The sequence below is a fragment of the Cornus florida genome, unplaced genomic scaffold (genome assembly GCF_030987335.1).
Source record: "Cornus florida cultivar Cherokee Brave unplaced genomic scaffold, ASM3098733v1 CherokeeBrave_3.0.0_Hap2_Chr02, whole genome shotgun sequence".
NCBI lineage: Eukaryota > Viridiplantae > Streptophyta > Magnoliopsida > Cornales > Cornaceae > Cornus > Cornus florida.
In genome coordinates this window covers 34,545,407-34,570,313 of record NW_026775572.1, presented here as the reverse complement: position 1 = coordinate 34,570,313, position 24,907 = coordinate 34,545,407, and the positions used below count along the sequence as shown (strand labels likewise).

Sequence of the window (24,907 nt, the reverse complement as noted above, 5' to 3'; positions counted from 1 at the left end):
TAAAAAAAAAAAGAAAAAAAAGAAGAAGTTTAAATAATATTTTTTATAGATTTGTAATTAGCTTCAAAAAAACTTAACAGTCCACTCTAATAATTTGAAAAAATTAATATTTTTTTAAATAAATAAAGTTAACTAGTGAAATTTTAAATTTTTCCTTTTAAGTTAAAAATATAACATTTTTTTTTTTTTTAAATCCGGCAACTTCCAACAAAAGGTTAGACAAGGAAGTCAGAGATAACTTTTTAATAGTATAAAAAGGCTTCTATAATTTTTTTTTGGGAAAACTAGGCTTTGGTGACCAAAATTAAACAAAATTGGTGTAAAGTGACCTTAAAGTCAAGAAAAAAATAAACAGTCACCCAATCTAAACAGTCACCCAATCTAAAACTTAATTGCTAACAAGTGACTATTTGATAGTTATTACATAAATGTCCTTCTTATAATATATTATTTTATAAGTGGACAAATTTACCCTATACATTAAACCCAATAAATTTTAGCATCAATTGATTATAAATGAGTAATTTTTGAATTGATCTGATCCTCTGGTTATATGTCACCAAATCATACAACAAGAAGGTCACAAATCCAGCTTGAGGGAAAGCACTAAAACAAGGGCTCGCAGCCCTAAAAGAGCCTTGGAATGACAGAATGAGTAACCACAACCTAGGATGATAAAAGAGCCTTTATGTAGCCTCTACCCCATCCTTTAGCATGCACTAAGGTCCCTAAGCAATACCAACCCACCATTGCAGAAGCCTTGCTAATGGCTATAGAAAAAATAATGCAAAAGGATGATATACTAGAGCAATATAGTCGGACCTCGCCTCTATAAATATTATATAAAGAGTATTTTGGGATTGAACTTCCAAATTATTCTTAAATATTATTCTTGATTTGTCACTATAAATATTTATGTTTTGCAGCATGGTGATAAAGAAACCAAAATTTTTTAAATTGATAAATTGCAAACTAAAAAGGGAAAAAGAAAACAATAAATGAGAGAGAGAGAGAGAGAGAGGAGTATGCTGAATCTAACGATTTATTCTTTGAATTGGATGGCAATTTTGTCATGAAAAATTTATTTTTAGAATGTCTATCATATCTTTAAGTTTGTTTTGACCAAATTATCCTTACATGGTCACTTACTAGCAATTAAATTTCATCATCGGTGACTATTCATACTTTATGGTCACTCTAGAGCAATTTTGTTTAGGTTTGGTCACTAAAATCTAATTTTTCCTTTTTTTTTGCTGGTACCGGAACTTACCTCGGTAAGGCCCCTTTAGACCTCCTCCAAGCTACAAATCAGAAATGCTGTCGACAGCCCCACATCTCAACAATAATTTCAGTCGAACCTGGGACATGAGCATTTTCATGTCGTTATCTTACTAACTCCGTCAAGCCCCGAGGGCATGCTTCTATAATTTTAATCATATACAAGGCTTCAATTCCAAGCTTTTTAAATCTCATTTTGTTAAGGGAGTATTTTAAAAAGAAAAAAGTTATTTAAAAAAAAAAAAAAAAAAAAACATTTTTATAAATTTGTTACCAAAAGTCGACATATTCAAAAGTTTCCTTTTGTATGATCGTCAAAGACCCATAGACGTCAACAATTAACTACTCCGTACTACATCTCCACCATTTAATTTCTCTCTCTACATATTCTCTCTCTAAAACATGGGCCTTTCATGGAGTTCCAGAAGAAGACACAACCGCCGCCAGAACCACAACCATCAACACCCATCTCTCCCTCAATCCAACCCTCCATTTTCAAACCCTCCTCCAGCACCACCCACACCGTCACCGCCGCCACCGTCCTATGCCTTCGCGGCGAACGCTCCTTATCATGCGCCCCAAAACCCCCCTCCTCAAAATCCTTATCCTACGCTCCCTTCTCCCTCACCCCCTCCTCAATTCCATGCCCACAATTACTCCAATTACGCTAGACCCATGGTGGGTCAGTCCAGTTACAATCCGTATTACTCCAATATGAGTAGTGGGTGGACCCCTCCGGCGGGGCCATCGCAGCTGGTATCTCCGCCGCCTTATGTGGATCATCAGAGTACGAAGAGAATCAAGAATGATGCGAATGTTCATAAGGATACAATAAGGGTTGAATCGGATGACGAGAATCCAGACACCCACTTGGTTTCTTTCATATTCGATGCCACCGTCGATGGAAGGTATCAGATCTTGTTTATGATACGGGTTGTTTTATGCTTATCTTGACACGTACGAATTTATATAGTTGAAAGATTATATTTCTGTGTGTAATGTGAAAATTCCTTTGTGTTTTAGTAATTTGATTTTTTTGTTGTGCTTTGTATTGGGCAATGGGGTTTGGTATCTGATGCTGATTTTGTTAAAAATTAATTGGTTTTGTAATCCTTTGTAAATTGTTTTCCGAATTTGAACTAATTTACATGGGGCAGAACAGGTAAACAGCAGGAAATAATGCTATAGGGATAAAGACTATAATTTGTTTGTTAAAATTCAGTGACTAGAAGATATTGATGGTCGGTCGATTTGGGTAGACGGCTGCAAGATCCTTTATTGGACCATTAGGAACAAGGATGTGGGTGTTCCCTGCAGTCTATGATTTGATAGAGGCATTACAGTAGATAGTTCTGAATGAGAAAAAGGATCTGCTTTATTGATCCATAACAGTGAGGATCCACGGCTTTATTGATCATTGCATTGTAAACCGGACGGCTCATGGGGGTGTGTAACGGTATCGGACCCTTGAAAAATGATTACGAACAGGGCAACGATACACCATGATTGGGAACACTACTTTTAATTATGTTAGTTTATTCTTTTATTACTTCAGCTGGTTGTTGGACTTATGCTCAAGTCATTGCGCTTCAGTTTGTCTGGTGAAATTGGTAACTGAAGGGAGTTGGATGCTTCAAATTGGTATCTTTTAAGCATGGTATACTACTGGATAAGTGGTGTTTCATGATAATTAGTTCCAAGTCAGAGTTGAACCTTATTAATCCATCATCTCAGATCCACAAAATCTTGTTTATTCTGTAACGTGTTATGTGTTGACAACTATTAAACATCTTTTAGTCAAGTGACCAAAATGGTGGGAGAATCTTTTATGTTTTTCCTGAAACTTTGGATGAGGATATACTTTAGTGATCATTGAGTTACTTGAATGATACTAATGCCCCTTTTCTTTCAGGGAAAAACACAGTGCTTTTTTATTTTGTTGAAGTTGAATTACTAGCATAAAGACTGTCACTTAGAAGAGGTAAATGAGGTTATTATGAATCTGATGGATTTTGTGGGGAGGAATGTCATGCCCTGATATTTTAGGATGTGATAAAATTAAACAGAATAAGAGGAAAAAAAAAACTTCATTTATTTTTTCAATTTTCATTTTAGCCAAGAATACATTAAGCACAACACATGCACACGCGCAGGGACGGACCCAGGAATTTGTGTGAAGGAAGGCAATAGTGCGAATTTTTTGTAATTTTAGGGGGGACAATATGAAATTTTCATAAGTATATAGTTCAAAAAGGAAAAATCAGTAGTATTAATGCTAAAAAAAAAAAAAAAATCAGTGGGGGCAATTGGCCCCCCGGGTTGTATACTAGATCTGTCCCTGCACGTGCGTGCATACACGCACAAATCTCAGCTAAATCTAGTTTCTGTTTCTAGTACTTAAGCCCCTAGGGTATAGTCCTCTGATGGATCCTCCTCTTCGCTATTGGAGCCGATGTCGATGATATTACTACTCGATGCCTCCCTTGCTACCACTAAGCTAGCCAAGTTTTGGATTTCTTGGTAAAGCACTTTAAATCAGACATCAACCTTATGATGCAACTCAGCTACCATCTTCTCCAAAAGAAAAGGGGGTGGTGCATTTGGGATGCAGCCTATGGTAGAGTCACGGATCATGGGTACATGTCTAGGTTGCTCATTTTTGCACATATATTCCAATCTGTTTTTCTTTAAAATCTTGACATTAAAGATTAAACACATGTCATAGTAAGTAATATGAACAAAAACGTAACTCCAATGACAAGATAGGATAGTAATATCATATATAATATAATATATTCTTTTTGTTATTTGAATAGTTTCATCTTCTAACTTATGTAACTGTAGTATAGAAATTATAAATTAATTAAAGTTTATAATTGTCTTACTCAATAGATTTATAAATGAAAATTTATACTTTTATTATTTGTGTCCATGCCATGTCTGTGTCCTGCTTTTTTAGAATTTGACTTTTTGGCGTATCTATGTTGTTTCGTGTCCGTGTCCATGCTTCTTAGCTTGCTATTAGTTTTTTTTCGGGAACATTTGAACTCAACTGTTTTGTGGAACTCTTCAAAAATAATGGTTTTTTTTTTTTTTTTTCTTAGTCATTGCCTAAGAAATTGTCTTCAAACTTGAACTTTGTGTTTTAGAATATGAGCTGTTTTGTGGAACACTTCAAAACAATATTTTTGTTTCTTAGTAATTGCCTAATAAATTGTCTTCAAACTTGAACTTTGAAGTTTGAGTTTTAGAATATGATCTGTTTTTATCGTTTTTTTTACTTATTATTACTTTTTTTAAAAATGTTTTGTGCTGGGGGAATAAGCTGGTTAGTCTATTACCTTTGTTTTGGTCAACATTTAATTGGTTTGTCACATAGTTTTACAATTTTTTCTGATAATTTATTGCACGTTTGACTAGCTCAGGATTTTATTAGTACTTTCATTTATATGATGTTTTCTTTTGGTTTTGCCTCTTCTAAAATTACAGTATCACCATTTTGTACTTTGCCAAGGAAGAAGCCAACTGTACCTTTACTTCGTTGTTCCCTGAGATCCATAAGTCTGTGAGAATTCCCTTTCAGAAAGGATCGGGCCAGAAATTCTGTCAGCCTTCAGGAACTGGAGTTGACTTAGGCTTCTTTTCCACGGATGAGCTATCAAAGCCTCTTCCTGAAGATGTTTTTCCACTTGTTATATCATTGGAGTCATGTTTACCATCTACGGCGGTTGATGAGCGGCCTAATAAACCACTGGTGACTACAAATGTTCATGCACAGATCACTCAAGCTGTCTTGGAGAAGAACAATGAGGGCCACTTCAATGGGAAAGTTATCAAGCAGATTTTGTGGGTTGATGGAGTTCGCTATGAGCTACATGAGATCTATGGAATCAGCAATTCGGACAAAGCAACCATCAACAGCAATGATTCAGGAAAAGAATGTGTGATTTGCATGACCGAGCCGAAGGATACAACTGTTTTGCCATGTAGGCATATGGTGAGAGTCCCACTTTGACTCAAATTTTTATTTTATTTTATTTTTTAATAAAAGATTTTGAGATATGAATATATTTTGAGGTAATGAGTAGATGCAGTGTTTTCAAAACCGGACCAGTTACTGTTTGGGCCAAGGAGGTCAGCTTGATTCGTAAGAGCCAGTCTGTGTGCTGAGCTTAGGTAAAGCTACCCGGGGAAAAAGGAGGTGGAACTAGTTTTAGGAAGTGGTTGTAGCTTTGTTGGGATTGAAAAAACAGCGTTTTAGGAGGTGGTTGCAGCAAAATATCAAGGGGTTTGGTTGAGTTCAACTGAACTGGGTTGATATAGTGCTTAAAGCACATATGTAAGAGCTGCTGCATGATGGCTGACCGAATGGTTTCCAGTCCAGTAGCTGTTTTAGGCCTTAATTTATATTACTTTAATTTGATACATTCTCACTATTTATAAATTTTTGAATGCCCGGAAAGTTTTTGCTGGTCTCGGTTGTCAATGGGTATGATTTTCTGTTTAAATAATGACATGGTACGAAGTGTTTCTCTCCACGCCAAACAATTTTGTTTGAGATTATTCCCCTGGATTTTTCTGAGGAAAAATTCTGTAGCATTGTTTAGCAAATGATGTGATTGGAGAGATATCCTGGGAGACAGGTTTTTGAGCAGCCATCGTACATACTTGAGACTTGTTTTTATGATTAACTAGCTTAAACTTGTATTTTCCGTTGGTAATAATTCCCAAATGGAACCTAAATGGAAGTAATGACAGGAACGATATACTACTCTTTTTTAAACATCTATCATCTCCTCAGAAATGTTTAACCAAAATGTATAAAGCTATTCTCTTAGTTTGCTCTTATTTTGGCTTGTAATATTTGAAAACCATTGTTGTATTTGCAGTGTATGTGCAGTGATTGTGCCAAAGAATTGAGGCTCCAGTCGAATAAGTGTCCTATATGTCGCGAGCCGATTCAGAAGCTTATCGAGATTAAGGTTAATGATGGTAATTACTGAAAGACCCTCTTGTACATGCTGGATTTCTTGTATGGTCTGCCTCTTGTGTTGTATTCTATATACATGGGAATTTCTATCCCATTCTGCACAATAATCAAGTCTTGGCTTATATATTCCTTGTGTTTTCTCAGCAGTACCAGCACTACCATAAGGAGGGTGTTTAGTAGGAAGACCTATACTTGTACAAAAGAAACTACAAAAAAATAATGGGTGGTTGCTATTTGTACAGCCCTTTAAGGGACAGTTTCAAATTTGGGAACAACCACCATTTTCTTTGTACAAAATTTGATTATTTTTTCATTTGTCTTATTTTTATTTATTTTTTAAAATTTGGATATATCCTTTCTCTTGATTTGGTGTGATTACATCTCCGCTGATGAAAAGAAATTATAGTTATTGGGAATGTCATAAACATTACATGAATGGTCCAAATCTTCATCTAATTACATTGTTTAAGAGAGGAAGATTTGCTATTGGAATAGATATTTGGACTTGAACTCTCGACTGTCTCTTTTGGGCTTAAACCCTTGACTTTCTCCTTTGAAAGGTGAGGAAGTAGCATTAGACTATAGGGCCTTTGTTTATTCTTATCATTGTTAATGCCTATAATTGCATTGGCATTGTTCCTCTTTGCACTATCACAAAAACAAAGTGGTGCTGCACTGGATATATCCATTCAATTAGAACATGTTTCAAAATTGGATTAATTAATATATATATATATATATATATATATATATATATATATAATACACACAACATATTATGGAGAATATGAGTTATAAAAGACACATAAAATACACACAACATATTATGGAGAATATGAGTTACAAAAGACACAAAATATGGTGATATATATATATATATAATACCAGATTTATCTCAGAACTCAAAGTATCAGCCATGGTGGCATAATGCTGTCACGTTATTACCTTTGACGAGGAAACTATAAAAGAGTAATGTTGTTGTACAAGCTTTTTTGACCATCCGTAACATGAGTCAAATTAAAAGCTCAATTTCTAATGCTACACAAATTTTGTAATGTCATGTAATACGAGAAACTAATATTAATGTATGCTACACAAATTTTGTAATGTCATGTAATACGAGAAACTAATATTAATGTCCCAAGATGATTTAAAGCTGCATTAAAATAAAGTTCAATGCGAGACTCTCCAATTTGACCAGAAGGTGTGCCACGCGGAGGAGGAAATTGAATCACTTCTGCATGACAAATGTGAAGAATTCGGTTGTCTAGAAAATTTAAGAGTGTTAAGAAAGTTAGAGAATTCTATAATATAAGAGGGTTTGTAAAAATTTATTGAGTATAGAAATTTCTAGAAATTAGGAAATTAGAAAAGAGTTTATAAACATTTGAGATATTTATGTGAACAAATTTTAGAGAGTAATCTCAACCATTGATTATTATGCATCCTAACACTCTATTAGATAGAGTGACGTTTATATAAAGTGCTAGTTTTTTTTGTAAGATTACTTTGAGCAATGAGTTGAACATGCTACCACAAGTGTAGCGAGTGTTTATTTCCTCTTACTAGGGAGAGGAAACCATTTGAAAAATTACAATACTAACATGAGAAAAGTCTTTGTTGATAATAACTAGGGCATCTTGGAGATAATATAGTTGTATTTGATTATAAACAAATTATTAACGTCAATACAATTTCGGAATATTGTCGTCCACCCACACAACATCTCATATCTTAATTCATGAGTAAATTCATTTTCATACTTTGAATATATATATATATATATATATATATATATATATATATTATAATTTTATGATAATTATAAAAAAGAGAATTGTTATATATACATATATAAAATGTAATAAAAAGTTAAGAAATATTATTGTATGATATTCTTTGAATGGGTTAAAAGGAAAATTTTATAAAATATAATACTATTACTAGGGCAGCTATGTTTTGTTGAGTGAGAGTGTTAAGCCTTAAAAAAATAAATAAGAAAATAAATAAGACCAATAATGTAGCATTAGAATCAATGGTTGGAACGACTAGAAGAGATATCGTCACAAATAAAAGTATAAAGAAAAATGAGTTGTAACACCCATCAATAAGAAAATAAAAGAGAATACATTTAGATGGTTTGGACATATATGAAGATTTGTAGATGCACTAGTGAAAATTTAGGACCCGTTTGGTTCAGTTTTTCAAGAACAGTTTTCTATTTTTCTAAGAACTGAAAACTAACAAATTGTACAAAAATCTGATTGGTTAGTAATTTCTAATATAAAAACCTAGTTAAAAAAATGTATGTTTTAGATAAGTGTCTTTTATAGTTCTCTTAAAATAGTTTTGTGTTTTCTAAGTTATTTAGAACTATTTTGTGATTGATAAGCTAAACAATTTTTTAATTTTCATAGAAAATAAGATACAAAAAGAGAAACAAAAAAAAAAATAACATAGGATGAATTTATTAAAAATAACTTTAAAAAATTAAATAGAGTAAGTTGATAGAAAGAAATGGAGGCACATAATTCATGTGTTGGATATTTGAAAACAATAAATATAATTAACAATTTTTTTTTTTTTTTGGGTCTTGACCAATGAGGCTCAATTGAAAGTGGCCCAGCAACCCGGCCCAATAGTAGAGCTTCCTCAGTACGCAAAGCATGCAAGGGTCATGTGTATTAGCACTTAGTGAATTAATTCAATTAAGACTATTCAAAAATAGTTCTATAAGAATGTATTTATATATTATAAAAAAATTTTAGTAATGGTCTCGATTGAACTAGTCTACTACATCATATCATATGATTCAGAATTATCTAATAATTTCTCTTCACATGTCATGTGACAGGTGAAGAAAGTATAATTTTCACTTATACTCACTTATCGCTTTTTCCTTGATCCCCATAAAAATTGAGTAGTGCTGTAATTCAAATTGGTGATAAAAAAAAAAAATTGTAATTCAAATAGTTAGATCAAAGGTCTAAACAGAGGACAATATGGTCCCAACACTGAGAGCCAGAGGTAGAGCGAGAGGGATTAGAAGGATATGGAATTATTCATATTATATTTAACCCACCAAAACCAATATTTTGAAAAACATTTTTTTTATAAAAAAAATGTTGGTGTCGAAAATAAGTGGATTAAAAACATACACATAATAATATTTTTAGAAGAGAAGCGGAGAGAAATGAAAATTTGAAAAAAATTATTTCACTTAATTAAATTAGTTAGAGTACCTGAATTTATCTAGGCTTAAACATATAGATGTCTAACAAGTACACTTTCCAATTACTTCAATGAATATAGTTTTAGTAGACTCAATTCTCATATCTGGCACTAAACATGTGGACTATAGTAGCAGTCTTAACTCTCAATCAAGACAATTACTCTCAATAACATAAAATTAACACACCCCCTTAAAATAAAATAATAATGGTAAACATATAATGAAATTTAATATCTAACACTTAGAGCCATCAAAAAAACAAAAAAAAAAATGACAGTTTATTGACAACAGAAATTTACAGACAAACACAAGCTCAAGCCAACATGCATAACACATGCTCTCCATCCCCCCTCTCTTTCTCTCTCTCTCTCTCACACACACATACAGATACACACACAATCTTTCTCTCTCTATATATATACCTATGGAGTGGAGGTGAAGTTGAAGTTGGCACAAGAAGTGCTCTGGGAGAGCAGTGAAGAGCTAAAACCCAACACAGACCTTGCCAGATCAAACTGAAGCAGATTATTCTCCAACTGGTACTCCCGTATCACAATCGAAGCTTTAGGATGTATAGTTATACCAGATTTCTCTCAGAACTCAAAGTATCAGCCATACTACTCTTCTTTGATGCTGTCACGTTATTACCTTTGATGAGGAGACTATAAAAGACTCAATTTCTAATGCTACACAAATTTTGTAATGTCATTTAATACAAGAAACTAATATTGATATCTCTAAGATGATATAAAGCTGCATCAAAATAAAGTTCGATGTGAGATTCTTGAATTTGACTAGATGTCACACAAAGGAGGATTTCATATCGCGTTTGCATGACAAATGTGAGCACAAAGAAAGATTTTGTATCGCATTTGCATGACAAATGTGAAGAATTAGGTTTACATTTCATACTCGTTTAGAAAATTGTGGGGTGTTAACAAAGTTAAAGATTTCTCGTGTAGAGAATTGTGGAGTGTTAACAAGTTAGAGAATTCTAGAATATATGAGAGTTTGTAAAAATTTATACAGAGATTTCTAGAAATTAGAGAATTCAAAAAGATTTTGTAAATATGTGACATATTAATGTGAGAATTTTAAAGAGTAATCTTACCCATTGATTATTATGTATCCTAAGCGTTTGTTAGAGAGAAGGACGTTTATATAAAGGGTGAGTTTTATTTGTAACACAAGTTTGAATCGTGTGTGTAACACAATACCAAAAGTTATTTCTTGTTATTAAGGAGAGAAAAGCATTTGAGACATTACCATATTAACAGAATAATAATGAAAAAACTATTTGTTGATAATAACAAGGGTCTGATTGTATTTGGTTGAAATGAAACTAAATTAAATCGAGAAGAAACTATCCAACCACTGTATTATGGTTGTATAATTTTTTTTTAATAATTATAAAGAAGAGAATTGTTATATACTAAAAAAATGTAAATAAAAATATTTATATTTATAAAACATTTATAGAAACTAGTAAAATCAACCTGATTAAACTTCTAACAATTTTTTCAGATGCTAACACTAATGAAGAGGTTCATAACAGTATGAGAGATAATGAATACACTCACGAAAAAAAAATAATAATGGATATTATTGTGTGAGATTCTTAGAATGGGTTAAAACTTAAAAAGGAAAATTTTATAAAATATAATACTATTATTAGGGCAACTATATTTTGTTGAGTGGAGTATTAAGCCTTAAAATTAAACAATAAAAAATAAACAAGAACAACGACGTAGCATTAGGTTCAATGGTTGGAGTGACACCCATCAACGAGAAAATAAAAGAGAGTATATTTATATGGTTTGAACATATACTAAGACTTGTAGATGTGTCAGTGAAAAGAGGAAGTTTAGGGCAGTTTTTCGAGAACAATTTTCTATTTTTTTAAAAATCAGAAATTGTACAAAAATCTGACTAGTTGGTAATTTTCAATCTAAGAATTCAATTTAAAAAATGTATGTTTTAGATAAATATCATTTATAGTTGTCTAAGACAACTTTGTGTTTCCTGAGTTATTTAGAATTGTTTTATGACTAATAAACTAAATAATTTTTTAATTTTCATAAAAAAGAAGATACAAAAAGAGAGACAAAAAATATCATGAGATGAATTTATTAAAGAAATGAAGGCAGATAATTCATGGATCATATATATATATATATATATTCAAATAAGACATGAATGATGATGATTCTTTGAAAACAATAATTGTAATTAAAATTTTTTATTTTTGTCTTGACCTATGAGGCCCAATTGTAAGTGGCCCAGCAAACCGGCCCAAAGTAGAGCTATCTCGGTAGGCAAAGCATGCAAGGTAATCATTAAAAATTATAATTAGGGGTGGCAAATTACGATACGACCTGTCAACACGATACGAGATAAGCGGGTTTAGGTTGACTTTAAATGAATTTGGATTATAAACGGATCGACACAATTAACCCGTTTACTTAACCGTATCGGGTTAGAGTTGAGGGAGTTCAACACGTATAATTCATTTATATACGTTTAACTCAATATGTCATAATCATGAATATGACATATGTAATATGTTATCTGTTTAAACATAATTACTATAGACAGTTAAGTCGTTTTAACATAAATATTGACTACGCCTTATGATTTTTCTTCTTATTTTGAATATTTTGGTTAATTGTGACAAATTTTTTCTAGTATTTATTATTTGATTGAATCTTAAATGTCTCGTTTTGATAAACGGGTTAACACGTTAACCCATTTAATAAACAGGTCGAGTTAATATTGAGGGGTCCTGACACGATTATTAAATGGTTTGAATTTACCTATTTAGTAGAATACATATATATCAACGACACGATTATGACCCATTGCCACCCCTAACCATAACCTTTTTGCACATAGAGCAAAGAGTAAAGGAAAGTCCAACAAAGCTTGCAATGAGAAATTATTAAATGGTCATGTCTATTGATACTTAGTCAATTAATTCAATTTAAAATTTTCAATTAAGAAAATGATCTTACAAAAATGTTTTAATACATTATAAATAAATTTCAATAATTATTTGGATTGAACTGATCCACTACGTGTCAAATGATCTAAAGCCATCTAATAATTTCTTACTTGCAATTAGACTTGAATAATATTAGTAGTGACACGTGAACAGAGCGGAAACTCACTTCCTATTTTTAGCTTGATCCCCATAAAAACCGAGTAGTGAACTGTAAAAAAAAAAACTGTAATTCAAATAGTTAGACGACCAAAGGTCTAAACAGAGGACAATATGGTCCCATCTCTGAGAGCCAAAGGACCCCTATACTGAGAGGGATTAGAAGGATATGGAATTATGCATATTATATTTAATCATTGCCAACCAAAACCAATATTTTGAAAAACATTTAAAAAAAAAAAAGAAATTCTTGGTGTCGAAAATAACTGGATTAAAAACATACACATATTAAGAGAAGTGGAGAGAAACGAAAATTTGAAAAAAATTATTTCACTTAATTAAATTAGTTAGAGTGGGTGAATTTATATAGGCTTAAACATATATATGTCTAACAAATACACTATCCAATTACTTCAATCAATATAGTTTTAGTAGACTATATTAATTGAAATTTATACCCTGCTGATTTATCAATGAAATTTCTTGGTCAAAAAAAAAAAAAAAAAAAAAAAGGTTTTAGTAGACTTAAGTCCCATGTCTGTCACTGACACATGGACTTAAAGCAGTAGTCTTAACTCTCATCAAGACAATTACTCTGAATAACATAAAATTAACACACCTCAAAACCCTTAGAATAAAATAATAATGGCAAAAATAGAATCAAATTTAATATCTAACACTTCAGCCATCAAAAACAAAGATGGCAGTTTATTGACAACAGAAATTTACACACACAGACACAAGCTCACACCAACATACATAACACATGCTCTCCATCCCCCTCTCTCTCACACACACACACACATTACACACACACAATCTTTCTCTCTCTCTCTCTATATATACCTATGGAGTGGAGGTGAAGTTGAAGTTGGCACAAGAAGTGCGCTGGGACAGCAGCGAAGAGCTAAAACCCAACACAGACCTTGCCAGATCAAACTGAAGCAGATTATTCTCCAACTGGTACGCCCCTATCACAATCGAAGCTTTAGGCGGGTTCAACCCTCCGTCAACAAACGCCAAACACGCCACCCCAGGCCGCGCCTGCACCACCGAGTTCGCGCCAAACATCCTCCAAACCACGTTTTGTTTGTGCAAAACAAAATCAATGCTAGGAACCCCATACCCAACTCTCGTGCTCTTCAACTTCCTCGCATCGAAACAAGTTTCGAACGGCGCCACCGGCGTCACTTGGGGCTCATTCGGGAGCTGGCTGCAAAAGAACTGCGTAAAAGCCCTATAAATTGAGTGCTCTAGAATTGTGTAAGGACTTGTTGTGGTGATCATTGTCCCACCAAACCCTTGTTTGTTTTTCGAAAGTACAGATGTGTTGATTGGGACAGGCTTTTGATTGATCCTTATTGAGCTCACTTGTATGTAGTACTCTCCTAGTGGACTAATTGTCAATGGAGTAAACCCTAACTGGCGCGAAATATCTAAGCCGGGGCGAGTATAGTAAGGTCCATTTCCAAAGAAAATGACTCCATTTGTATTCGTAGTTGAAGAGAGACACAAAGCAAATTGTGGCCTAAACCCAAAGTGAGAGGCAAGTTGAGTTGGTAAGGCTATTGGTGTGTGCCCTAGACCAGCTACTCCTTGGACATTTTTGGGTAGCGGTCCTTGGAACAAGAATGAAGGTGCACAAGCAAAGAGGAACTCCGGGACAGTGACCATAGGCCCAGGGTTCGATCCTCGGATGGATTGGATTGAGAGGACATCTAGGGCTAGCTCACTGACTCCGGTGCGAAGCGTGATGGGGTTTGTGGTTAGGACTCCGCATGTGTTGTTGTGGCAGCCAGGCCTTGCCCGGGAGGAACATTTGTAGCAGTAGTTGCTATTGGCTCGTGAGCATTGAGTCGAGTGGCACAGCGGGGCGTTGTAGGTCGATGACAGGTAGTGTTGCTCGCAGTTAGCCCACAACAACCGGCCATTGAGGTCGATTAGAAATGGGATGGATTGGAGAGGAGTCCTCTTGTGAATGTTCGCGACATGAAGGCTTGTGAAACTGTCTTTCTGCACCGGTAAGACAAGCGTGCTAGGCTTGAAGGGGGGCGTGGATTCGAATGAAAGAGAGAAGACAGAGAAGAGGACAAGAAGAAGATGAAGAGTGGGAGCCATTAGAGGATAGGTTGAGCAAAGGTTTGGCAAGAGAGAATGGAATAGTGGTGTGTGACTGTGTGGTGTGGGTTGTGAGCATGGTTTGTGCTATATGTAGTGTGGCAAGTTTTGGCATTTGTGAGGGTTACTTGGCTAGAGGTGAGGTGCAGTATACCACCAGCGTTTTTAGTGTATCTGACGGTCCATAAGTCTGACACGAGTAGCAAGAGGATTATGAACCCTCGACTGTAATATAATAAAAATATGTTGTATTATAGAGGATTTGGACTCTACTTGATCGTATCGTAAATGAGTGACGACAATTTTGGTGTTTGTCATTGTTCATGAGTAATATATGGGCGTCTTTTTGTTTTGATGAGCTATGAAGTTTTGATGGTATGTCCACATGCCAATTTTGGCAAGTAAAGCTAGGGATAGTCATGATCATTTTCTCTTCATATAAGAGGACAAGAAAAGTTGGTAAGCATGTGGTGGCACTTGGTATTTTTGTCTCAAACTTTTCACACTTGCCACGCAGTTCGGCTATGAGCTCATACATCATATATTGCCAAGATATGTATGGGCTATACACGCAACTTTTGAGGGCTTGACTTTAATTAGGCCTAAATTAAGTAACATGTATAATATTTACATGTACATGTAGCCTATACTTATAGATGGATCAAAATGGTTCATATGTACATCTTAGAGGTCATAGTAAGGGTTAGCCAAAGGTTACTCCTTCCATTTAGTTGTGTGTGCGCCTTTACTTGCAATATATATACACAATATATCTCAAATTCATGGTTCTAAATGCTTTAAAAAAAAGATATATACTCCTATATATATGAATATCTTTCTTCATCGTGACCTCTCTTAAGGGTTATATTTGTAATTACCTCATATAACGTTTAAGCAATTAATTTTGGCTGTGGATGGCATTATTTTCTCCATCTTTGTTTCAACGTTCTTTGTTATCACTATTCTGTAGTCCGATCATGAATTAATCCTTAGGTCTAACGGCTAATTTTTTTTTTTGTTTTAAATAGCAGGTAGTGCAACCATCGATTGCATGCCTTGGGCTGGGTTTTGTTCTGGGCCTTTGTCTAGGCTTCTTTTGTAATTCTTTTGGGCCTTTTTTTTTTTTTTTTTGTGTTTTTCATTTTAGTGTTTGGAGGCCTGTTGACCTTTAGCCCGCTCTTTGTACGTTTGTATATTTTTAGTTTTTATAATTTATTTATTGACAAATAATAATAATAGTTCGATAACTCATTAAATAAAAATTTTATTTCTGCTACAACTAAAATTTATTATCGAATATACATGTTACATCTACAAATGGTAACAAATTGACGCAATAATCCTTGTAACACAATAATAAAATAAAACTATGTAAATTACTTTTAAAGTCGACAAGTTTCCTGTATCAATCAATTGTCCTTGTCAGCAATTCACTTTAACACTTTGTCCTGTACTACTTCAGCATCATTAGCTGGTCATCTCAAAGTACGGACAAAATCAAGGGCTTTACTTCTTTATTCTTCTTGGTTGTATCAACTAATTCTAGTTTATACTATCAACTAATTCTAGTTTATTAAATGATTAATCTTTGGCCAATTTTTATAATAGAGCCGGATTGAGTTCTTGATTTTGTGTCATGGTAAGCATTTAGTCTGAAGGATTTTGGGTGTGTCCTTCAAATAGACAGGATAATTTAATCGCAACAAAAGTATTATGAGCTTGAAAAAAAGGACATAAAATTTTGTCCAATATCAAATTTGAATAGAAAGTAAAATAAGTATATATAAATTAGATGTTATCTAATATAAATGTTTAGATTAGATTATAGCTGCCAACCTATATTGTTTCCCTCAGTTGGGTTTGTCTCGAGACAATACGCATCCACATTTATAACTTTATTCCAACTTAGTTCTATTCTTTTATTTAAATTACTCATTGGGTTTATATAATTATTTTATTTAAATTACTCATTGGGTTTATATAATTACTCTTCACACTTTTGATCCAAAAGATATGATAGAATCCTTTCCTTCTATTTCTTCAAAAGTCTTCATTTTTTAATAAAACAAATTTGTATTTTAAATAAACCCAATTAATAATCTAAATAAAAGAGCGGAAAAATTGGTAATTTTTTTTTATTACTAGTAAAGGTAGCTTAAAAGTTATAGATAATAACACGAGAGAATGAGCGTGGGTGTATCAGGTTTTAGGTCTCAAAGGGGAAATAATTTTCTTTTTCATTGGCCTAATTTTAAAGACTAAAGAGTAATTTGTAATGTCAAATAATTATATTCACAAAATGTTAGATAGCGTATTTTTTAAAAGAAGTATCTGCAATAATTTAACAGTATACCATTGAATGTTAATATATTATTACAAGAGTGAAGCCACTTATCTTATCGGCAACGAACAAATTTAGAAAAAAATTAAAGTAATAAATGTTAAATGATCTACTTGGACGTAATTTGTTCAAACTTTAAAAGGGTAAGTGTGTTAAGTAGTGGAACGAGTCTCACATCAAATAAATTTGAAACTTATATAAGATAAGAAGTAAGGACGATTCTACCTAATAATTTAATGTTTTGAATTGAATATTTTCTGAGTCACATAAAATGAGAACGTAAAAATAACATAATTAAGTCACAAGTAATGTGAGAATTTGAACCGTAAGCAACCCAAAGATTATGCTGCAACTCAACATCTGGCATGAAAGTCAAGTATTCATGATCCCTTCGCCAACCAATGGCCACCGAGTTGGATCCACCACCACCCGCAAAGTGTAAATTGTCCTTTATTTTAAGGTGGCAGGACTACGCTGTGTGAAGAGCAGATGATTATTCCCCACTCACATTACGGACGCTCTCTAGATCTTCTCTATCTGGCAATAACGCAGAGAACCCTTTTAGGTACTGAACACTCGCATTTTACTTTCCCACCAACACACAAACGCTTGCCTCAGCGAACCGATTCCCCTTCTTTTCCGGCGACTCTCTTTCTCTCTCATCATGGCATCTCCGATCAGGTACTCAGATCAACCCAATTATATATAGATATATGTATATATATGCATTTACACACACATACAAGTAAAGTCTTAACGTATTGATTAAACAAATCTTGTTACTTGTTCCTTTTCCTTTAATATCATTGTTGGGGATTTGGCTCTACATTTGAGTTGAATAGCTATAATTTTCACACAAAGTATGCTCGCATTGATTAAATTTTCCTAAAGAGGATCGACATAGAGATTTTCATAAGCAGCTTTAAATGGGAAAAGATCATCATAAAAGAGTTACGAGAAATGGATCAGATTTGATTATCTAGAAATAGTTTCAAATCCTAGAGGTTTTTAGGCGTCCATTGTTGGCAAATTTTGGTTTGGACGGCATGTTGTATCTGCTACTTGATTTGTGAGTTGTATATTTCAGATTTGAGTTTTTAACCTTTGAAAACAAAATTATGGACTCTGAAATCCAATAATTGAAATTATGATCGGGATGATTATGGTCCGAAATCGGGACAAGAGTACAACCTTCAGTTTGTTAATCATTTGATCTTTTAGGATTTCCAGTTTTGAATTTTGGTGAGTATGATATCATAACTCTCTTTGATATAATTTTAATTGCCAAAAGTTTTGTTAGTAGGATTTTATGGCTGTATTTATTCTAGAAATAAGTTATAACAACTCTGAAAGGGACTATTGACAAAAACTTGCATTTGTAATTTTGCTTGATTTAGCAACCTAATGAGGTTTTCCTTTTGTTTTGCTTGACGTAGGGCTGATTTCCTAGACAAGTTCAAAGACAGGGTCCCATGGTTTATGCTATCCATTGATGAAACAAAAGGATTAAATTCTAATTAGAATTTTGGATTAAAAAAAAAAAAAAACTGAATTAAGTTCAAACTGGATGTATAAAATTATAAATGTAAAATTTTGCAAAATTAGAAATTCTAATGAGGTTAAGTGTTTATAGGGCCGATATATATTTTAAGGAAAGAATGAGTAGATATGAATATGATCCTGCTCATAGAATTAAAAAGGATGAGTTAAGTGGGTTAGTGCTTTTGGCGTATTGTGTGGTTGATGTGTAGTCATGTACCTCTAAAGTTGAAAGGAATTTTTGACAAAACGGTTATTAAATCTAACCTACTATGAAAGGCGATAGCATAAATATGGATTTTAAGATGGATGCATGGTAAGACAAAAAATAACTACTGGATACAATGAGAGGGAACCATGTAAAATTGTCTAGTCATGTGTAGTGAAGAGTCCATTTATGAGAAAAAGTGACATAACCCAAGACCAATATTATGTGGCTTGTTATGGTAAAGAAAAGGTAGCTTGTCGGTTGACTGAAATAGCTGTGGATTGATGTAGTTGACTCCCAGTAGTTGGGACATAGTATATAGTTGGAATGTATGTATATATATGTGCGTGTGCGTGTGTATGTGTAAATATTACATGGCTTGTTATGGTAAAGAAAAGGTAGCTTGTCGGTTGACTGAAATAGCCGTGGATTCATATAGTGCAATGTGACTGTTCCTGCGACCTAGGTACCTTATCCATCCAAGGAGAGGTGGATTGGTTACAAAGTCACTGATTGGGGAAAGTCAATGCGAATATTTTCCGCAATTTGTGAATGCGAATTTCAAGAGCATGATTTGTTGGCAAACATTTGTAATGGCATGTCACTAAAACCGAAACATCCAGTAACATATTGCCAGCATATTCCAGCAACACTTAACACCCAGGAATACCAACTCTTATACTAAAAATTGAAAACCCACTCATATATTAGAGTTTAGACTGGTACACATATTTTTATATGTTTGTAAAATTGCAGTCAAGAGGCAGCTCAACCTTTGTCAAATTTAGAAAGGGGAAATTTCCTCTTTAATCAAGTTCTGACTTTGTTTCACTTGGTGACCACATCTCAAAAAATGGTGCTAACTGCTTTTGCTCTTAGTATATATGGACAGCATCTTTGTCCCTTCATGTGCTGACTTTTGAAATTCTCATCACACACTCATTAAAGGTGAATGCGATAAATGCCATTGTTTTAAAGGTACTTTCTTCTTCTCCTTCTCCCTGCTAAATCTTCCAAATCTTAATGCCACATCAAGGCTCCATTGCAACCTCAAGTTAATCCAACCAACTTAGCATCGCAAGCCATGTCAATAGTCCCTCAAACTCCTCTTTCAAAGACCATTTCAATGAGCCAAACATAATTCAACTAAATCCAACTGAATGCTTCAACAAAAGTTCTAAATCGACCATACAACAATTTCTTCAATTCAGCCAACCAAACTTTAAACAAGTTCATATGCATTTGGTGAGGAGAGCAAGATGAAGGAAAGAGGGGGTGATGGTGAAGTAAGAGGGAAAGGTAAGGTACCCATAGGCAATATGCTTGATTGACTCAATAAAGCTTGACTAAATGATAAAAACTCAGTCAGCCTTTACATTACACTTCTTTTACACTTTGACACTAAATTAGCCAACAGAATGACAATTAGTGCCAACGGTCTCTCTCTTTGGCAGTTTCGTGACAATGCACTTTCTTTGTGCTAATTTTTACATGTTTCCTTTAGTATATCATAATTATACTAAAGAGAGGACATTTATTTTCTAAGAAGAAAGCGTGGGTAAACTCAACTAAATTTAGTTGTCACGGTGGATTAAATTCATGTTTTCTGATTGGGAAAACAAGAAAAAATAACACCAATAAAAAAAAAAAAAAAAAAAAAATTCCCTAAATTAGGATTTGGCTTTTGGAGTTGAAAGAGTATTGTTGAATTCCTCTTAGCACCTAGTCCTTGCCTTCAATGGCCTTGCATTATCAATTGATTTACTTTGTGAAATTCTCTCTCTCTCTCTCTCTCTCTCTCTCTCACACACACACACACACACATGCACAATCATTTATTAAGTAGCTGTAACTAAATTATGATGATTGTTTGCTTAATAATTATGATTTTATTGTCATTTATGTTATTTTTTTCTTTTTATAGGAACTAGGTAGCTATCTGAGTTGTTAGTTCTATCCCTATTGTCTGACCTACGTTATCTTCTATTTTATTCTACTTTCATTTAGAATCTCGGGATTACTTAGTTGTTCAAAATTTTATGGAATGCTTTCGTTGTACCTACATGACTTTGTGTTGTCAATTGCATGAACTCTTAAGGCATTTATCAAAAAAAAAAAATTTGCATTAACTCTTAAGGCAACTTTTATCCCTTTTCTCGAGTCTCTTTTGTTTTCCATTTTTCCGTGTCACCTTGTTATACATTAATTGTGATAGTTTTCATTTGTGTTAACTCTTATAAGGTCATAGATTTTTTCTAGTGAGGATCTAATTTTCAAAAAGGTGATTTTGGAAACAGTACTGGAGCCAAATAATGGCCAGTGGGGGGTAGCTGCCCCCAGGCTCCCCACTCAACTTTTTTCTTTATTTTTATAATTGTAAACATCCCTTACTCAAAATTGTCAAAGAACCCTTAGTCTTAACGGTTTTCATTCCTTTCTATTCTCAATTTTTTCGTTACTATCACAAACTCTCGCTGCCTCTCTCTCCCATGACCCATAGCATGTTCATCTCTTACACTTTATTCATCGACCTCATCTTTTGCTCTCTTATGTCTCAATATTTCTCCAAAGTAGAAGCATGATGAGCAAGAATTATAGAAGTCATTTTTCAGTCAATTTCTTGACCTAAACCAATACATAAGAAACACTAATCCCCTTTTCTCACCTAATCTTGCTCTTTATGGCTAACACAAAAAAAGAAAAAAAGGAGAAGGATTTTGGTAACATCAATGGATTACTGTTTTGTGAATAATTTATCCAAAATTATGAAATAGTTTTACAATCGAGTGTATTATTTTATGTATTAAATGACGCATCCATTAAGTTTCAGTATGTTCTGATTGATGTTGTTAGTTACTCAAGGGGATGAGTCTGTTCTGGTGTTAATCACGCATATTCATTCTACAAGGGTCTAGTATAGCTTGAATAATTTATGCGTTACTTTAAAATAAGTTTCTTTGTATGGAACTATTTGCTTTGTTGTTTATATTTATAAAAACAAAATTGATGGCATTGATAATGAGGTTATCATGCAACGCTTTCAAAACATAAAAAATTGTCGAGGACAATTATACATGTAATAAATGCAAAAATTATCAATCAATATTTGAGTTTTTGTACTTTCTCTTTTTTATTCAAAGAACTTCTTGTTCAAGGTTGCCCACTCTATAAATTTTTAGCTCCACCAGTGTTTGGCAAAAAATGCACTTCAAGATGTGGAATTGAGGTTTCTATCATTTTGCTTTGCTTCGGCAAAACTTCTTTCTAAAGTGATACTGTTTCATAAAAGGGATTCTTCTGGCAAAACCAGTCCAATTGTGAACTTTCTATGGTACAAATGACATTCTGTGTGGTATGGTTGGCTCAGCCCGTGATCATTATACAAGTTCAATCATAGGCAGTCTCAACTATATGTTCTTTACTGATAATGAAAATCCAAGAATAATGGTTAGAGGTTGTAATAAAGTTTGTCAGACAATTTTTCATTGATCCCATTGACTACAAATACATAAAATGAGTATGAAGATGAGTATTAATTCTCATCAAGCATTTGATTCCTTTACTCTTGCTTGTGTATCTGTGGCTCAGTATGTATGCCAAGGTAGGAAGAGTTTGCTTAAATTTTCTGAAATCCAAGAATGAATTTTCCTTGAGAGTGCTTCCATGTGCCCGTGCCCCTGCTTTCATATGTTGGCAAAAAGATTGAAAAAATGTGTTGTTGAAGCATCAATTTATTCATGCAAAGTGAATATTGTATTCTTTCAAGAATCATGCCAGTGGTACTTGTTCACACAGATTTGATTCATTATATTTGCAACTAATGCATATCAGATCTCATATGCATGGGGAGAAAAGAGGTGAATACAATAACGTGCATCCGTTGGATCCGCATCAGCCTATTCTTGCTGTGGAACCTCTCAATTCTGTGCCATATGTTGATCCACAGATGTTTTCTGGTGATATTCCTTCATCAACAACAGAAATTGGTACTGAGCCTATGGTAACAGATGCGCCTGCTTTGTTGTTTCTGCCTTCTTGCCCAAATAAAAAAGATTGGAATAATATTATGACCGCCACCAAAAATGGAATTGGGTTAACTGGGAGTGCTGCAATGGGGAAGGTGGGGCCAATTATAGGATCAGTGGACGTTGCTGAATCTGAGGATGCATATCTTTTTCGTGTCTCTCTCCCTGGTGTGGAAAAGGAAAGTAAGTTGGACTGAACTGACATGTCACTAATTATAAAATTTCATAATTGCCTTTCAAAGCTTAAACATACCCTTTAGACAAATTACGTTTCTTCACTATATTAAAGAGACGTCACTTGTTAACTTGCTGTCACAACATTTGAGAAAATATCGTACTTAAATTGGAATAGAAGGATTGTAATTATCTTCCTATTGTGAGAAACTCTATTGCTTGACAAGGAATCCTTGGAAATCATGTGAAATTGGAGATAAATCCTTGTATGTTTTTATTATATAGCATTTCAAATAAGTCTTTTGTTTATTAGATTACTATGTACTTAAACTTCGGTTTAAAAGTGAACTTATTTCAAGCTTTCAGAATTGATCGAGAACTATCTAAATTAGCCAGTTGCTTTAAAAATCTTGATCGAGTCTTCTGATTTTAGATTGAAACTATATTTAATCTAATGTGGTTTGGTTGTGCAAAAGTAAATATTTTTCTTATAATTTTATCACCAAATTTTCAAATATATGATATTTCACTGCTGCGCGTTGATCTGACCACCGACTTCTAATTGCAGATAAATTTAAATGTGAGGTTGATCCTAATGGGAAGGTCGTGGTAGAGGGAATATCGTCAACAGGAGAGAGGATAGTTCGCAGGGGCTCCCAGATTTTCGAAATGCTTACTCAAAATCTATGCCCACCAGGGTATTTTTCGGTTTCATTTCAGCTACCAGGACCAGTTGATATTCAACAATTTAAAGGTATTTTTGGACTGGATGGTATTCTTGAAGGAGTTGTAAAGAGAAGGCCATCAAGAAGTCATTGATTTGGTTAGTGTATGTCATTTCAAATGTCCTTTGTCATGAATTTTGTACTTTTAGTAACTTTAGGGTTTCACAGCATTTATTGTTTTTACTTAGAGATCTGTGAGAAGTTAGTCTTGCTAGCACATTGTTAGTGGCCTTGTATCAAAACTGTGGTTTTGCTGGAAACTATGATCATCATGTGAGGAATCACATTCAAAAGAACGCTTTTCTTTTCCTCTTTCTTTTCCGAAAGTTCAAGTAAACGTGTTCGCACTCGTATTGAACACTTAACTAAAGGAGACGAGATCATTCCATCTAGGTTAGTAATCGAAATTTCTTAATCTCAGTTTTACATTATTCTTGGTTATTCATTGCACTTCATTTCACATTCTCTTGTATCAAAGTCTTCTTGGGCTATTGTCTTGCTAGGATTCATCATTCATTTGGTCTAAGCAATTTTTGCATCAATTACATTGTTATGGGTGGGAGTATCTCAAACTCTTAACACCCATATGATCAATAAAATTATGAACTTTGACACATTTCTCTGTTTATTCATTTTTAACCGTTTTTTTTTTTTTTCAAGAAAAAAATATATTTATTATGTGCTTGAGCAAGTTCTGAAATGCAGGTTTCATATGCCATAATTGTACATATTACTAATCGTACCTCATCAGTTATCCCTCTCATTTAAAATAGTTTTAATGAGCCAGTGGAAATTTTAGATGTGGACACGTGGCACAGTTGCTTTAGGGTAAGTTACATTTTTTATTGTTATTATTAGGTCATGTCAAGATGATGTGGTGTGAGCCAATCACATAAATCAACGATTTTTCGGAGGAAAAGCTTCACTGCACAGTGCACAGGTGATACCACGTTTTCACGACTTTTCGGATTAAAGGATGAGATCTACTTTTCTTCTCTTTTCACTTTAGAACAAATTACCAAAAACCTCTAAAACTTTCTTAGAGAACTATAAATTTAACAAACAATTTCTTCTAGTTTTATAAAGATCTACAATTACCTTTTTGTTTTTTTTTTGTTTT

The 24,907-nt window shown here is 33.6% G+C and overlaps 3 protein-coding genes across 4 annotated transcripts; 2 read left to right on the top strand and 1 right to left on the bottom strand.

Annotated features, from left to right (window-relative positions):
* Positions 1-1,569: 1,569 nt before the first annotated feature.
* LOC132294643 (probable E3 ubiquitin-protein ligase LUL4) lies at positions 1,570-6,684 on the top strand. 2 transcript variants are annotated; one of them, XM_059792565.1, is made up of 4 exons: positions 1,570-2,186; positions 4,768-5,275; positions 6,168-6,270; positions 6,416-6,684. In XM_059792565.1, the coding sequence occupies exons 1-4, from the start codon at positions 1,681-1,683 to the stop codon at positions 6,430-6,432; spliced, it is 1,134 nt and encodes a 377-aa protein (XP_059648548.1). In that variant the 5' UTR covers positions 1,570-1,680; the 3' UTR covers positions 6,433-6,684. The 2 variants fall into 2 exon arrangements, with proteins under 2 accessions (XP_059648548.1, XP_059648547.1); XM_059792564.1 differs by having other exon boundaries at positions 1,573-2,186; positions 6,413-6,684.
* A 6,638-nt stretch (positions 6,685-13,322) lies between these two features.
* Positions 13,323-14,857, bottom strand: LOC132286469 (gamma conglutin 1-like). The gene has a single exon (XM_059788815.1). It carries the CDS (start codon positions 14,773-14,775, stop codon positions 13,504-13,506), a length of 1,272 nt encoding a protein of 423 aa, XP_059644798.1. The 5' UTR covers positions 14,776-14,857; the 3' UTR covers positions 13,323-13,503.
* A 2,733-nt stretch (positions 14,858-17,590) lies between these two features.
* On the top strand, positions 17,591-24,050 carry LOC132294642 (alpha-crystallin domain-containing protein 22.3). Its single transcript, XM_059792562.1, has 3 exons — positions 17,591-17,797; positions 22,695-23,071; positions 23,631-24,050. Exons 1-3 carry the CDS (start codon positions 17,781-17,783, stop codon positions 23,879-23,881), a joined length of 645 nt encoding a protein of 214 aa, XP_059648545.1. The 5' UTR covers positions 17,591-17,780; the 3' UTR covers positions 23,882-24,050.
* The last annotated feature ends 857 nt before the right edge of the window (positions 24,051-24,907 follow it).

Bases quoted from the DNA above. Each gene is read 5' to 3' on its own strand.
- LOC132294643 (XM_059792564.1), top strand. From the start codon at position 1,681: ATGGGCCTTTCATGGAGTTCCAGAAGAAGACACAACCGCCGCCAGAAC. The intron at 2,187-4,767 runs GTATCAGATCTT...CTAAAATTACAG, and splicing joins GATGCCACCGTCGATGGAAG to TATCACCATTTTGTACTTTG. The intron at 6,271-6,412 runs GTAATTACTGAA...GTGTTTTCTCAG, and splicing joins CGAGATTAAGGTTAATGATG to CAGTACCAGCACTACCATAA.
- LOC132286469 (XM_059788815.1), bottom strand. From the start codon at position 14,775: ATGGCTCCCACTCTTCATCTTCTTCTTGTCCTCTTCTCTGTCTTCTCT.
- LOC132294642 (XM_059792562.1), top strand. The intron at 23,072-23,630 runs GTAAGTTGGACT...TTCTAATTGCAG, and splicing joins CCCTGGTGTGGAAAAGGAAA to ATAAATTTAAATGTGAGGTT.